At 36.2% G+C, this 14,167-nt stretch overlaps 4 protein-coding genes across 4 annotated transcripts; 3 read left to right on the forward strand and 1 right to left on the reverse strand.

Moving 5' to 3' along the window:
• On the forward strand, positions 110 to 3,764 carry LOC104723400 (ATP-dependent Clp protease proteolytic subunit-related protein 4, chloroplastic). Its single transcript, XM_010441766.1, has 8 exons — positions 110 to 425; positions 1,136 to 1,339; positions 1,491 to 1,546; positions 1,752 to 1,878; positions 2,046 to 2,123; positions 2,448 to 2,561; positions 2,655 to 2,764; positions 3,522 to 3,764. The coding sequence occupies exons 1-7, from the start codon at positions 159 to 161 to the stop codon at positions 2,724 to 2,726; spliced, it is 918 nt and encodes a 305-aa protein (XP_010440068.1). The 5' UTR covers positions 110 to 158; the 3' UTR covers positions 2,727 to 2,764; positions 3,522 to 3,764.
• Positions 6,075 to 7,718, forward strand: LOC104723401 (expansin-like B1). The gene is made up of 4 exons (XM_010441767.2): positions 6,075 to 6,305; positions 6,659 to 6,768; positions 6,881 to 7,192; positions 7,296 to 7,718. Exons 1-4 carry the CDS (start codon positions 6,173 to 6,175, stop codon positions 7,491 to 7,493), a joined length of 753 nt encoding a protein of 250 aa, XP_010440069.1. The 5' UTR covers positions 6,075 to 6,172; the 3' UTR covers positions 7,494 to 7,718.
• On the forward strand, positions 7,897 to 11,402 carry LOC104723402 (RNA polymerase II transcription factor B subunit 2-like). Its single transcript, XM_010441768.2, has 15 exons — positions 7,897 to 8,408; positions 8,516 to 8,683; positions 8,813 to 8,881; positions 8,981 to 9,074; positions 9,200 to 9,300; positions 9,377 to 9,422; positions 9,497 to 9,556; positions 9,640 to 9,708; positions 9,837 to 9,920; positions 10,042 to 10,125; positions 10,222 to 10,307; positions 10,397 to 10,487; positions 10,658 to 10,738; positions 10,881 to 10,955; positions 11,057 to 11,402. The coding sequence occupies exons 1-15, from the start codon at positions 8,296 to 8,298 to the stop codon at positions 11,192 to 11,194; spliced, it is 1,359 nt and encodes a 452-aa protein (XP_010440070.1). The 5' UTR covers positions 7,897 to 8,295; the 3' UTR covers positions 11,195 to 11,402.
• On the reverse strand, positions 11,610 to 13,740 carry LOC104723403. The gene is made up of 4 exons (XM_010441769.2): positions 13,477 to 13,740; positions 12,966 to 13,087; positions 12,503 to 12,613; positions 11,610 to 12,122 (listed from the first exon to the last, which is right to left on the reverse strand). The coding sequence occupies exons 2-4, from the start codon at positions 13,080 to 13,082 to the stop codon at positions 11,868 to 11,870; spliced, it is 483 nt and encodes a 160-aa protein (XP_010440071.1). The 5' UTR covers positions 13,083 to 13,087; positions 13,477 to 13,740; the 3' UTR covers positions 11,610 to 11,867.

The raw sequence follows: 14,167 nt of genomic DNA on the forward strand, positions 1-14,167 counted from the left end.
AAAAAAAAAAAAAAAAAAAAAAAAAAACTAAAACTAGTGGGCTTATTGAGTTATTGTTGAGCCCATTAATAATGTTATGAAGCCCGAATTGATTCAGATCGTCGTTATCGTTTCGGGGTCTATCGGCCACTCTCTCTCTCTCTCCAACAAAGTAAAAAATGGAGGTAGCCGCAGCGACTGCGACGAGCTTCACAACGCTCCGAGCTCGTCCGTCAGCGATAATCCCGTCTTCTACACGTAACCTGAGATCTAAAGCGAGATTTTCTTCTTCCTCGTCTCTCAGAGCTTCTCTCTCTAATGGCTTTCTCTCGCCGTATACCGGAGGAAGCATCTCTAGTGACTTTTGCGGCGCTAAGCTTCGTTCGCAATCGCTTAATCCGTTAAATTTGTCCAGCTCCAAACCTAAGCGCGGAGTTGTCACTATGGTACTTGAATTTTGTATACTCTTCACATCGTTTCTTGATTAGCTGAGGTCTCCGCTCTTAGGTTTTCGTGGCTATAGCTAATATTTCTGCTCGATGCTTCCGTGGTTGTGAATTCCCAGAAATTTTATTGGTTGAGACACCAATTGTTGTTCCTTAGTTTTGAACCAATGGATTAGAGTGATTCTAGATATAGGGAATCAGATTGCAAGGGGTACGACTGCTCATTCATTTCTATAGCTGACATTTATGTTTCTGTGGTAGTGAATTTCCAGAAATTGTATTGGTCGTTCATACTTCGACCTGCTGTTGTTATTTAGTTTTGAACCAGCGATATCTATGGATTAGAGCGACTCTAGATATGTGTAGTCAGATATCAAAGAATGCTCCTTCATTGCTAGTTTTTAATTGATAGGAGATGGTACATGTTTAATTAGAAGGTTGAGTATGAAGATTATGTGTTGTATGATTTCCTGGTAAAGAAGAAGTTGAGTATTTGTCACTTATTATGTGGCAGAGGTTTCTCTGATTATGATCAGGATCCTTGGCTGACAATTGTCATAGAGGATTTGGAGGCTTTTGTATTCTTCACATACAGTTTCTTTGTCTTACCTAATCTTAGTTGTGCTGAAATTTATGGTTGATCGATTCACTGTTGGTGAGCCTTTTCTTTTTCTTTGATTCTTATCATCGTGCTTCCCTCTTATCAACAGGTTATACCTTTCTCAAAGGGAAGTGCACACGAACAACCTCCCCCTGATTTGGCATCATATTTGTTCAAAAACCGAATTGTATATTTGGGAATGTCTCTTGTACCTTCAGTTACTGAGTTGATACTCGCAGAGTTTCTTTACCTTCAGTATGAAGACGAGGAAAAGCCTATTTACCTTTACATAAACTCGACAGGGACAACCAAGGTAGGCTTCCATATGGAAAGTCCTTCATATTATCAACGCATGCTGAGTAAAATTGAAACTGTTGTTTGTTTCAAATGAATGATGATGAGTCTACAAATCATTACCTATTCATTAAAAATGTTTTAAGAGAATTTATCTTCTCCCATTTCAGAATGGTGAAAAGTTGGGCTATGATACTGAGGCTTTTGCAATCTATGATGTCATGGGGTAATTGATCTTCATTCCTTTTCTACTACTTTCTTCTTTCACTTATTTTTTCCCTAATAGTACTGGTAACTGGACTTGAATCATGAAACTGCCTTCCCAAATATTTAAAATTGCACTTGGAGACAGTTTTCATATCATGCCTATTTTGGGGAGACCAACCAGTTATCCATGCACCAATGAACTCTTATCTTTTCTTTGACTTCAGGTATGTCAAACCACCAATCTTTACTCTTTGCGTCGGGAATGCTTGGGGTGAAGCTGCTTTGCTTCTGACTGCTGGTGCAAAAGGAAATCGCTCTGCGTTGCCCTCGTCAACTATTATGATAAAGCAGGTTCTTTCTGATCATTCTTTTAGATCTTAGGTGGCGTCTTTTTCCCTCCCATAGAAGATTTTGTGCTTCGTATTCGAGTTAGAAGAAACTAAGGCTTATGATTCCTAATTTCTGTTCATGCATCTTTTACTCATCCATCTATTTTCTCGTGTATGTTAACTTTGTAGCCCATTGCTCGATTTCAAGGCCAAGCAACCGATGTTGAAATTGCAAGGAAAGAAATCAAGCACATAAAGACAGAAATGGTGAGAAGATAAACTTGATATAAATTCACATAGTAGTGAAATAAGTGTTGACCCTCGTGATGTACATAGATTACTTAGTTTGATCTTCGTTATGCAATAGTGTCCAGTTGTATATGTGATATGGGGAACTATAAATATATGTAACATGTAGGCAATGGGTCTATACTTGCAGACATCTTGATATGCATCACTTAGCCATTAATTGTATGTGCTTGCTAGCGAATCTAAAATCATGCTATCATTATCTTTCCGATGCTTTTCATTTTTTATCGTAAAACTTAGCTGAAAAGTTGTGTCTCTGTTCTATGTAATGTTGTGCTCAAGGTCAAGCTGTATTCAAAGCATATTGGTAAATCCCCGGAGCAGATTGAAGCTGATATGAAACGCCCTAAATATTTTAGTCCCAGTGAGGCTGTTGAATACGGGATCATTGATAAGGTGCGGTAAATGACAGAAAAATCGGAAAAACATATTAGTGGTTTTGTTTTCCATCTGCAAAATTGAATTTTTCTTCATGTGCTACGTTTGCAGGTGGTTTACAACGAAAGGGGCAGCCAAGACAGAGGAGTTGTGTCCGACCTTAAAAAGGCACAACTCATTTAAATGTCAGATTGTCTTCCGAAATCCCCCAAAATTAACAGGTTAAAGCTAAAATTTGCTCGCTTTCATTCTGGATATCGATTATAATGATTATGGAATTGCATTTTGGACTTCAATCTCCTATATAATTGCACAAAGCATAAATTTTACACTTGTCGGGGACATATTCTGGAATCATGTACTGCTTTCGTTCTGTCACATTTGGACCAATTATCCCATTGTAGGAGCATTTACTAACAAAAGGGAACACCTGTAAAAGTTGAAATACTTTTTACACCTCACAAATGGTTTATAATAATTACTTCAGCATTCATGCAATAGCCTTATAGAAGAAACCCGACGAATACATGCTTATAGTGGATGCGTATCTTCTAGTTTTGCATTTCCTCTAGTTCAAATAGTTACTTCCCATTTCCCTCTGTTGCTCTCTTAGGACCCATTTTTATAGTGATATCATTTTCATTGCCCATTATAACAAATTTCACTATTGATGGCCGACACCTATCCAAGGGTTATGCTCCTTCAGACACTAGAATTCGTATCATTGGTTGTCTTAAACAAATGATTAAATCTCAAACTCTTGTCCTCTTTGATTGTCTGCCTATTAACACCAACCATTGATACGTCTTTCGTGACTAAAAGCAAGGATATTCGACTTCTAATTCTATTGGCTTCTCCTTTTAATAGTTTTTACTTTGTTATGACGTTATAATCATTATGTTATGACTTCTAATTCTATTTGCGTTCCTTTTGAAAATTTAATCTGTCATGACATTATCATTTCGCTGTGTTTCTCAGGCTGGAGATTTGACGACTGATCAAAAGGGGGAATCGGTGAACCATTTACCAGCACAAAAGTGGGGTAAAGTCTTGGAAACATGTTAGTAATGTTACTGGTAATGCTGCAAATTTTTAGTGCTATTTGAACAGAAACAAACCCATGTGTAGGCTTGATGCCTAGAAACAGGATGGATTGGTGTATTTCAATAGTATATGCTTTTAATCATTTAAAATGAATCAATTTCGTTTGCTCACCCCTAATGCGGATGTGTATATGTGTTACAAACCAATATGTTGCTTTGTGTTCACACCAAGCAAGAACGTGTACCGTTTCTGGAATAAGATGGAGATAGGCATTATGATAAATTCCACCCACCCCATTATCTTTGTATCCCTTTTTCCTATGAAAAGCCCACATTTGTCACAAACAGTCAACAGTTTTAATGACGTCACCGGTTCCTCCTTACGTGCCGGCGAATATGAATCGTCCAGTGGCATAAGAAGAAGAAACCATCATTTAGATTTAGATTTTAGAGTTAGGGTACGCATTTTTTATCATAACCAAACGTTGACAAAAAAAAGGGTTCATATCTAATCAGATATTGGTTTTCTTTTGTGGAGTCATCGGTTCTCTACATGTCAGTCAGATTTCGAGGCATCATTATTTATCTGACTAGTAAATCATGAGACTAATCTGAATTTTGGTAAACAAACTCCGTCGGAAAAAAATATTTGTGGTAGAGATGATGATTGTATATAAACTTCCCTTGAAAGTGAATCTCATTCAGAGGAATATTATATAATCTGTGACAAAGGGAATGTATCTAGGAGCTTTAGGGGACTAAAAATCAAATACCATTAAGTGTATTACAACCAAACCAACAACAAAAAGGGTTCAGTGAATTCTCTACTTAGCTTCTATTCGAACTAGACTTGTAGCATCCTTTTTGTCTTTCTATAATCTTCTCCTAATAAGCGTACTTATATTGTAACAACAATTGTTTTATTATTCAAATATAAAGCTAGGCTGCTGTTAATATCCTACCACTCAATGTGTTACTCTTATTGTCATCACTAAAATTAATATATACACATCTAAGAGCAACTGCTACTTACGTGGTGTGTTTATCTTATTTTACATTAGTTTATGAGTTTTAGAAAGTTAAAGCGCTTTTTTTTTAATTTTCCATATTTTATAGATGCAGTGGTAGGTTAGTAGCAACTTGTGTGTATCTTTACTCTTTAGAAATGTTTTTTTCGTCGTAAAATCATGTTGACGTAGGCTTACCGGATCCTAACTCGAACAACATGTTACAGAAGAAAACAATTTCGGGGAAATGACCGAACCGTGTTTTCTGTCAAAATATATAATTGGCTACAACTTGCAAGGGCATGTCGATCTTTATTAGATAAGAAAATAAAATGTTATCTTGTACACAATCCTAAAAATCCTACTAGTGAAAAAAATCAATGAAGGCTTAGTGATTCCAAAAAATAGCACGCTTGGCAAATTCTATTGAGTTCATGCATCCAATACACCAAGCAGTTAGTCGCAAATCAATCTATTAAGTATTAGGTGTCATAAACTTCTCATTTTGGAGGCACGACCTATCATTTTTAAGATAATTTACTAGACCAAAAGTTACATGCCCCCACCACCATTGTCTATTGCATCACATATTTTGGATATTTTCCTCACTCTCATTTTTAATGCACTATATATAGATAACTTTATATATAAGAAATCTACAATAATAATCCCCATTATATATCTTCAATACACAATATAGCGAGAATGCATCAACCAGAAAATAATAGCATATCTCGGTATGTGAATCTCCAGTTATAAGAAAATGGAGATAGTTATGGTTCATGGTCTTCAATGTTCCAAGCTTTACAATTTCTACACAATTAAAAGATAAAATGGACAATAAATTATTCCATTTCATTCATCATAAATTATAAGAGATAGTGTTCTAGTCCACTAACAGATACTCATACTTGATATTTAATAATTTAGTACCATACTATTCGGTACTAAGACTAAGATCTACTCCCTCTGTTCCTCAAAGATTGATGTTTGAGAGATTTTACACAAATTAAGAAATAATGATTATTAATTTTAAATACAATATTGTTTTCCTACTAAAAAGTATTATATATTTATAAACCAATGACTATTGAATTTTCTTAATAATACTTCTTGAAGTTTACAAAAGTTTAATATTAATTAACTAAAAGTGGTAAAAATCAATTTTTGTAAGACAAAAAGAAATCACAAAACATCAATCTTTGAGGGACAGAAAGAGTATGCAAAGAATAAAAGTGCGCCTTTTGGGTTGATGCCAACTCTACAGCTACATTGGCATATGAATGATGTAACATTTATTTTAACATTTGAGCCGATCAAGTTAAACTAGAAAATTGCGTAATGCAAGTACGCGTTATAGCTAATATAAATTTGAGTTAGCTTTAAGCTTTTTGCCAAGTGGAAAGTAACAAATAGTAATCAATTGTAGGCACTCTAGCTTCAACTATAAATACCCTATTAAGCCTTGCCTCTATCTCCACCTATCTTTTGTTATACCAATTCTATTAGTTTTCCTATCGCGCTTGTTAAGAAAAAGGAAATACATAATCTTACAATATTTTATAGATAAGATAGCATTATGAATCAATCTCACGCTTTGCTTCTTCTACTCGTTCAAGTCATTGTTCTTTTGCCTCTCCATTGTCTATCCGACGATTTTGTTAGCTCTAGAGCTACTTATTATGGCAGCCCGGACTGCAAAGCAAATCCACGTATGTATTTTTAATCAAATATTGCTATAGATTATGGTCCTTAATTATTAGTTTTTCATTAGTATATAGTACGACCTAACATCTCATTTATGAACCTACACTAATTAATTTATGCATTGTCTACGTATTGGTTGTTTATCCAAATTCTTAATATAGAATTGAAACGATTCCATTAATTAAAAGTGTGCATATCTTCAGTTCGAGTATGACATTATTATGTAATTAGCTAGTATAAACCTTTTCAAGTGTTAGTAATGGATAAAATGCCTAGTGCTATCTATTATAAAAAATATGTTTTATTTGTTGACGAGAATAAAAATATGTTAATCATTGACTATTATATATGTATGCAGGAGGACATTGTGGATATGGAGAATTTGGAAGAGATATCAATAATGGTGAAGTGAGTGGTGTTTCATGGCGACTATGGAACAATGGAACCGGATGCGGTGCTTGTTACCAGGTTTATATATTTCAATTTCATCATTAATTAATATATCATCAGAACACCATACTAAATAAATACTATGTCCATTACTAACCGTATAATGTGATAATTTTATGAATTATAAAAGGTGAGGTGCAAAATACCACCACACTGCAGCGAGGAAGGAGTATACGTAGTGGCTACGGACTCCGGGGAAGGACATGGTACGGACTTCATCTTAAGCCCTAAGGCGTACGGACGTATGGCCCGACCAGGCACAGAGAATCAGCTCTACTCCTTTGGTGTGGTGGACGTTGAGTACCAGAGGATCCCTTGCCGGTACGCAGGGTATAACCTGGTGTACAAGGTCCATGAGAAAAGCTATAATCCTCATTATCTTGCCATCCTTGTTTTGTACGTTGGTGGTGTTAATGACATCCTCGCCGTTGAAGTCTGGCAGGTAACTTAATCTAATATTATTACAGAACAAAACAAGTATATTTGTTAAGGTTTAAACATTAATTAATATATGCTACTATATGGTTGTGTATGCATGATTTTAGGAGGGTTGCAAAGAGTGGATACGTATGAGAAGAGTGTTTGGTGCGGTTCACGATTTGCAAAACCCACCAAGAGGTGCCCTCACATTGAGGTTCTTAGTCTACGGAAGCGCCGGTATCAATTGGGTCCAGTCGCCAAACGCTATTCCCGCCGATTGGACCGCCGGAGCCACATACGACTCGAACATTCTACTTACTTAAATTTCCATCTTCAGTTCATCGATCAGTGTGTTTATATATATATGGTTTCTCTATGTAATGGCTAATATATTTAAATAATGCCCTCTAGAACAATGATAATAAAACATTCGTAGTATAGATTCATATAGTTTATGTATTGTATCTCGTTAAAGAAGATTGTAATGATTTGTATGAGTTCGATTTCAATGGAATAAATCAGTAATAATAAGTTTAACAGATGACCAATCGTTTCGTAAGCATTTTTTACATTTTAGTCAGTCAACAATAGTCATATAAATATAGTCAACCTTTTTTCATGCTATGAACACAAACAAATTTGGCGCGCGAGTTCACATAGGCCCATTAGTATTCTGAAGGCCCGTTAAATTTTAATAAGAAATTAAACGACACCGTAACACGCAGGTTCTTCTGTATTTACGACAATGCAATTGTTACATTGGAGAAATCTCAGTAATTCATACTTCGAATCCTGTTCCTGGTCATCTTCTCCGATCGATTTCGTCAGTTTCCTTTGATTTTAGTTGGTAATCGATTCTGGAGCTCTTCGAGACAAGCAAGAGAGGAGTGAAACCCTAATTTCGATTTAAGTTTTATCTACAACTTCAACCGAAACGCACTAATTTTAACCTTCCTTCTTTAGTCCTGTTTTTGGATTTTGGGTTGATGCTTTTATTTATCTAGTTTTGCGTCGATTGAGGCAGAAACCCTAATTTCGTGGTCACTGTGGAAGTGGAAGCTCACAGTTAGTACACTCTTTCAGAACCGTTCCTGTGAGTAGAAAAAAATCCCTATTGGTGAAAGGATGCCGCAAGTTAAGATCATCGCGAAGAGTTTCATGGACATGGTGGCGTCTCTTCCCGCCATCAAGCTTGACAAGCTCTACAACAATGTCTTCATCTGCGAGGCTATTCTCAGGTTAATTTTTTTTGAATCATAGATAGTTTTTATATGATTTGAAAGACCAGTAAGAGTAGTTATGAAGTAAGATTTAAGGAACTTATTTTATTGAGATGGTTTATTAGGTCTTTGCCACCTCTTGCCAAGAAGTATGTATTGCAGATGTTATACATTGATGTTCCTGTACCTTCTACAATGATGGAGGAGTGGGTGCTTGCAGATGGCGCATCTAAGCATAGAGTTGCTATTGATCGTCTGATTCAATTACGCATTTTTTCAGAAATTGTAGATAGGTATGCGTTCTTGACTTTTATTCTTGATAGTATCATTGTTAAAGACTTGTTCAGATGTTATATATTCTCTTGACTTTGGATGTTAGCTTGCTTATTCAACCCTCTGACCTCCACTTCCTATTTTTGCAGGAAAAGGGGAACCAGTTACAGCCTCAACCGTACATTTCAGAACAATCTTCAGAAACATATTATTTCCGGGTAAAGGCATTGTTACGTTGATGGTATAGTCCTTTTTCGTTAATTTTTTCTCTAGGTTTTTGGAGAAGATGCTGATGAGCCAAAAATTAATCTTTGCAGTGGAGTTTTACCTAGAGAGCCTATGAATTCCCACAATGCTATTAAGCTTCCAAGTCTACAAGAACTCGAGGCCTATGCCCATAAGAAATGGGAGGTCTGTTTATTTTCTTAATTTTGTTTATTGATAATACTAGTAAGATGGAAGCAATTGTAAAGAAGAAATATCTTTTCAATATGAATTTGGTTTGTATCTGATGATGTGCCACTAATGTTTGTCAGAGTTTCTTGCTACAACTCATAAATTCGGGTCATGGTGAGAAGCTAACTGGCATCAGTGAATCTATGATGAAAATCTTCCAGCGAGGTTTATTGAGTCAAAGGTAATGTTATTATCATACACGTCTATAGATGCACAGTGGTGGCATATATCCTAATACAGTTCATGTGACATTGCAGAGATAAAGATGGCCCAAGATTAACTGAGAGTGGCTTTCAGTTTTTGGTATGCAAATTATGAATCAGTGATCTTTAATTATTTGTATATATATGTGTAACCTTATTGACCCTAACTTGCAGCTGATGGATACAAATGCCCAGCTTTGGTACATTATTCGAGAATACATATCGAATGCCGAGGTTTGTATCATGCCTTAACAAGGTTTATTTAAGTTAAAATCTCTATATCGCTGAATGAATAACGCAATACCATTGTTGTTCAGGAACGAAATGTAGAACCAGCAGACTTGATTTCGTTTTTGTTGGAGCTTAGTTTTCATGTTACTGGTGAGGTATAACTGAACTTCACAAAAAAAGTCATTTCAAGCGTTCTTGTTCTCTTCTTTTTTCACTCTTACTGGATTGCGCTGGAAACTTGTTAATTATTTCGTTGAGCTCAAACATCTTATACACATTGCAGGCATATAACTCAAATACGTTGACAGAGGTTCAAAGAAAAACACTCAAGGACCTTGAAGACTTGGGATTAGTCAAGCTTCAACAGGTTAGAGTTAGACCATTTGTAATATTACCAAATGCCAAAAGAAAAAAACTTTGCAGAAGTTAAAATTAGAGAGATTATAGAATTATATCATAAGCTGAGCTAGTCTTTCTAATTATTAAAGGGAATGAAAGACAGTTGGTTTATTCCTACGAAACTGGCTACAAATTTATCAGTCAGTCTGGCAGATTCATCATCGCGAAAAGAGGTCACACCTTTTTTTATCCCCCTCTTGTCCCATTTCTATGTACTACCAACATTTTCTTGATTTCGAGTATCATTGCTGTTTGTTATTCTTTTTCAGGGTTTTGTCGTGATGGAAACAAACTTCAGGATGTATGCGTACTCCACATCTAAGTTACAGTGTGAAATTTTACGTCTGTTTGCGAGGTAGTAGCTCCTGAACATCGACCTGAAACTCTACTCGTCTGTGTTTTAAGATCCTTTAGGTCTAAGTAGTTGCTGCTTCATTTGTCCAGGATAGAGTACCAACTTCCAAACCTTATTGCTTGTGCAATTACAAAGGAAAGTTTGTACAATGCATTTGACAATGGCATCACATCAGACCAGGTACCTTTGGTTTCGGTTGAAATTTTTTTTGAAGTATCCATCCAATACATGATTTTATGCTTACACTTGACCGGACCCATACTGTCCATAAGATGGTGATCAAATTGCTGATGCTTTTCTTATAAGTTTCTGAATGATCTTTTTTATTTTTTTTCTTTTTGCTGTCACAGATTATAACTTTTCTCCAGCAAAATTCTCATCCACGATGTGCTGATCGAGTCCCATCTATTCCAGAAAATGTCACAGATCAGGTTTATACACCCTCCTTCCATTTAGTGTCAATTATAATAAAATGTGTCTATGATTGGTTTATAGCTTGAAAAGTGTATACCATCTCTGCCCCCTGATTTATCAGGCTTGTGCTGATGAGTTCAAATGCATTGTTTTTGGCAGATACGGCTTTGGGAGGGTGATCTGAAGAGAATCGAGATGACCCAAGCCCACTTCTACGATGAATTTCCTTCAAAAGTAACAAACTTGAATCCTCTTAATTTTTGCTTTTTCTTTATGTCGCAAATCCGTTAATAGTAAATCCCAGTAACCAAAATCGTGAAACATTATGTTGGCAGGATGTGTTTGAGGCAGCTTGTGACTTTGCTCGGGAATGGGGAGGCCTTCTTTGGGAAGACTCTAAGAGAATGCGACTTGTTGTGAAATCTGAAGTTCACAATCAAATGCGTGATTTTCTTCATACCCAAAGCAAATAATAAGAAGGAACTCACATTTTCATCTCTTGGTTAAACCAAAACCTCATGTTTTGCTACTACAAAATATATATTGCGTAAGATTTCAGCAGAAAGAGAAAGATGTCTTGTTACTTTATATTAGTTCTTCTCCTGGGAACACATGTTGTACCCTGTCGATTGTACAAGCTTTAGGAATATACCTACCAATCTTGTCAAAATCGTTGATGTATATAGTCTGAGAGGATGCCCCATTTTTACGGATTCTGAAAACCGGTAAACAATTTACATGCAAGTGTTGACATCAATCTCAAGCAAACTACACATCTTTCCGATACTATGCACAAACACTCGTCATACTTTTTCTACATTTAAACGCACACGGCAAACTCATCTGGAAATACTGGTAACTGATAACTTAATTCAAAATATTCTTCAGTTGATGTTAAGTTTATTTGAAAATAATATATCTGTGATAATCCAACCAGGGCCACCTCTATAAGTTCTTGCACGCTAGACAGTAGACAGACCAGAAACTCGGTTTTGTTTCTATTCAGTCAACCGAATTCCAAATTATTAAGACCGAGCAAATGCGAGGCTGCGATCTCAGCTTACTCAACTAAGAGAACTTAAACCGTTGGATGTGTACAGAGACTCTGAATCTATTATGTGTCAACATGAAGACAAAGATCAGTCTTTATTTTGCTTGAGCTTTTTCGTTGGCTGAGGATTCTGAATCTTGGATCTTCTCGCCCGTGTTTGCCTCTGCACTCATATTTGCATTTCCACGTGCCCGAGCGAGTCTCTCAGCCTCTTCAATCTTTCTTATAGCTTCCTGTTGTGTTGCGTTCATCATTGTCCCCATTGTTTTCTTCTCTCCTTCGAGCTGAATCTCCATTATGGTACCAGCTTGCTTGTCTATCGGTTTGAAGTAGTCTTCAATCTGAGCCTCCTGTATTGGTAAAGACCCGAAACAAACTTAAGACTTGAAATTCTCCTAACACGGACAAAAGTAAAACAAAAGAGATGGAAAGCTTTCTAATTTGGGAAACACAAGCTCTGGTGACTGGTCTCGTTTCGCTATTTCGGTCTTTCCTTCCAAAACGTTTTGCTATCAAAATCTCAAACACCAAAAAACTAAAAAAAATTTCCCATCTTTGAATGCTTTGGATCAAAAAGGCACTTAGCTGACACGATATCACAAACATATTTTGACGACACTTAATGTACATATATAGGCTTATAGCTGATATTAAGAAAGTGATAAACTCAATGGGATTAAAGCAAACAATTTGCAAAGTTGGGGACTGAGGATAAAGACAAGAGACTAACCGTATTCTCAATCTGCTTATTCAAATTCTGCATCTCCTCAACCATACGGCGGACTTCAGATAATACAATCTGCTCTGGGAGTCTGTTTATCTCTGCTTTCCTTTGTTGGGCCTGCAAGACAGATAAAAAAGGTATTCCATGACAACCCTTGCTAGAAGCTAAAAGTCATAAGTATCGTTGAACATATATAACACCTAATAAGTCCATATGATTAGGAAACTCTAATTGAAGGAAAATCTTATTTCATCACACTTCAAATGTACAATATTGAAGTAAGTATTCTGCATACAAGTTTATAGACATACAAGCTGCTTCAGTGTCTCATCCTCAATCATGTAGAAAAAGGTTTTTCAAAAGTATACGATCAACTTTGGTCCAAGAAAAGGCAGAAATTAGGGTTTCATCAACTTAATTATTCTACCATTCATACTAAGGCATGGTGAGAAAGAAAAAAGAAAGAAACCTGCTGGATACGCTTTTCGAGTTGCAACCTGTAAGTCCGGATTCTCCGTTCTTCATACCCAGAGAGGACTCTCACATAGAACATTGCTTTTCTCCCATATTCCAGCAGCTTGTTCATCTTTCCTGCAAACCATCACGAGTTTTACTAAACAATCAATGAATAGCAAAACCTATCAAAATCAACAAGTGTAATGGATCCTGTGAAACCAAAAGGAAAAAATAACAAACCTAGAAATGATTGTTCACTAGCCACAAACAAACATAGCTGAGAAATTGAAGTTGGTATCCAAAGAGAACTAAGATGTCTAACATCGCGCATCAGTTATCATTATCGATCAAATGAACAGGAGAGCTTATAACTATCATAAGCTCCGATACATAGAATCAAACTATAGATCTATATCATTCTTATCGAAGACTACGAAATGACGGGAATCGCAGGTTCAAATCCCAGAAAATCAAAGATGGAATCGAAAAGAGGATTACACAAAATTGGAATTATGCAAACGAACCTCAATTAGGAACTAAATTATCGATCGACAGAGACCGGATTGCTCAAATGGGATTAACTCTTGACTCTGCCACACAACAAACCACACAAGCGAGCGACGAAGAACAAAAAAAATCAGGAGTCACTGAGATAATCCGATCGAAAATATCTGCTACTGGTTCAACAACAGACTGAGGAAGAGGAACTCCGGCTCCGGCGGCAAGAAAACTCCGTCACCGATCTCTCTTTCGCTTGACTTGAAGGGGATAATACCAACGCTTCTCTCTTCCTTAGTGGGCTATTTTAGGGCCATTTAAATTGAAGCAGGCTTAGTATGGGCTTAACCGGCCCGATATGTCTTGCCAACTCTACCCCTTTGGCTCTGCAGTCACATGTAGCCGTTGATTGATTCTCGACAGTACTCACAAGTAGCCGTTGAAAATAAATTCTATTGATCAATTCCTATTTGTTTCAATTTTAAATTTATTACTAGGCTCCAAACTCTTTAATTTTCAACCAATAATTTTGGTTGAAATACCGATGAATATTGAATGTTTAGATCGCTGACGTCTTTAATTAAAAAAAATATGTGTATTACGGTATACTTACTTTGATCAATTAAATTGGATACAGATCATTTTTGAATCTGTCGAAGAATACAAAGCAAAAATGATTTGTTAAGTTTACCCCAAAAAAAAAAAAAAAAAAAAATT

Source organism: Camelina sativa, chromosome 11, assembly GCF_000633955.1.
Source record: "Camelina sativa cultivar DH55 chromosome 11, Cs, whole genome shotgun sequence".
Lineage (NCBI taxonomy): Eukaryota > Viridiplantae > Streptophyta > Magnoliopsida > Brassicales > Brassicaceae > Camelina > Camelina sativa.

Coding starts and splice junctions, on each gene's coding strand:
- LOC104723400 (XM_010441766.1), top strand. CDS start 159: ATGGAGGTAGCCGCAGCGACTGCGACGAGCTTCACAACGCTCCGAGCT. Junction 426..1,135: donor AGCGCGGAGTTGTCACTATG/GTACTTGAATTT, acceptor TCTTATCAACAG/GTTATACCTTTCTCAAAGGG. Junction 2,562..2,654: donor AATACGGGATCATTGATAAG/GTGCGGTAAATG, acceptor CTACGTTTGCAG/GTGGTTTACAACGAAAGGGG.
- LOC104723402 (XM_010441768.2), top strand. CDS start 8,296: ATGCCGCAAGTTAAGATCATCGCGAAGAGTTTCATGGACATGGTGGCG. Junction 8,684..8,812: donor TTTTCAGAAATTGTAGATAG/GTATGCGTTCTT, acceptor CTATTTTTGCAG/GAAAAGGGGAACCAGTTACA. Junction 10,956..11,056: donor ACGATGAATTTCCTTCAAAA/GTAACAAACTTG, acceptor TTATGTTGGCAG/GATGTGTTTGAGGCAGCTTG.
- LOC104723401 (XM_010441767.2), top strand. CDS start 6,173: ATGAATCAATCTCACGCTTTGCTTCTTCTACTCGTTCAAGTCATTGTT. Junction 6,306..6,658: donor GGACTGCAAAGCAAATCCAC/GTATGTATTTTT, acceptor ATATGTATGCAG/GAGGACATTGTGGATATGGA. Junction 7,193..7,295: donor TCGCCGTTGAAGTCTGGCAG/GTAACTTAATCT, acceptor GCATGATTTTAG/GAGGGTTGCAAAGAGTGGAT.
- LOC104723403 (XM_010441769.2), bottom strand. CDS start 13,082: ATGAACAAGCTGCTGGAATATGGGAGAAAAGCAATGTTCTATGTGAGA. Junction 12,614..12,965: donor TCGAAAAGCGTATCCAGCAG/GTTTCTTTCTTT, acceptor TCTGTCTTGCAG/GCCCAACAAAGGAAAGCAGA. Junction 12,123..12,502: donor ATAAGCAGATTGAGAATACG/GTTAGTCTCTTG, acceptor TTACCAATACAG/GAGGCTCAGATTGAAGACTA.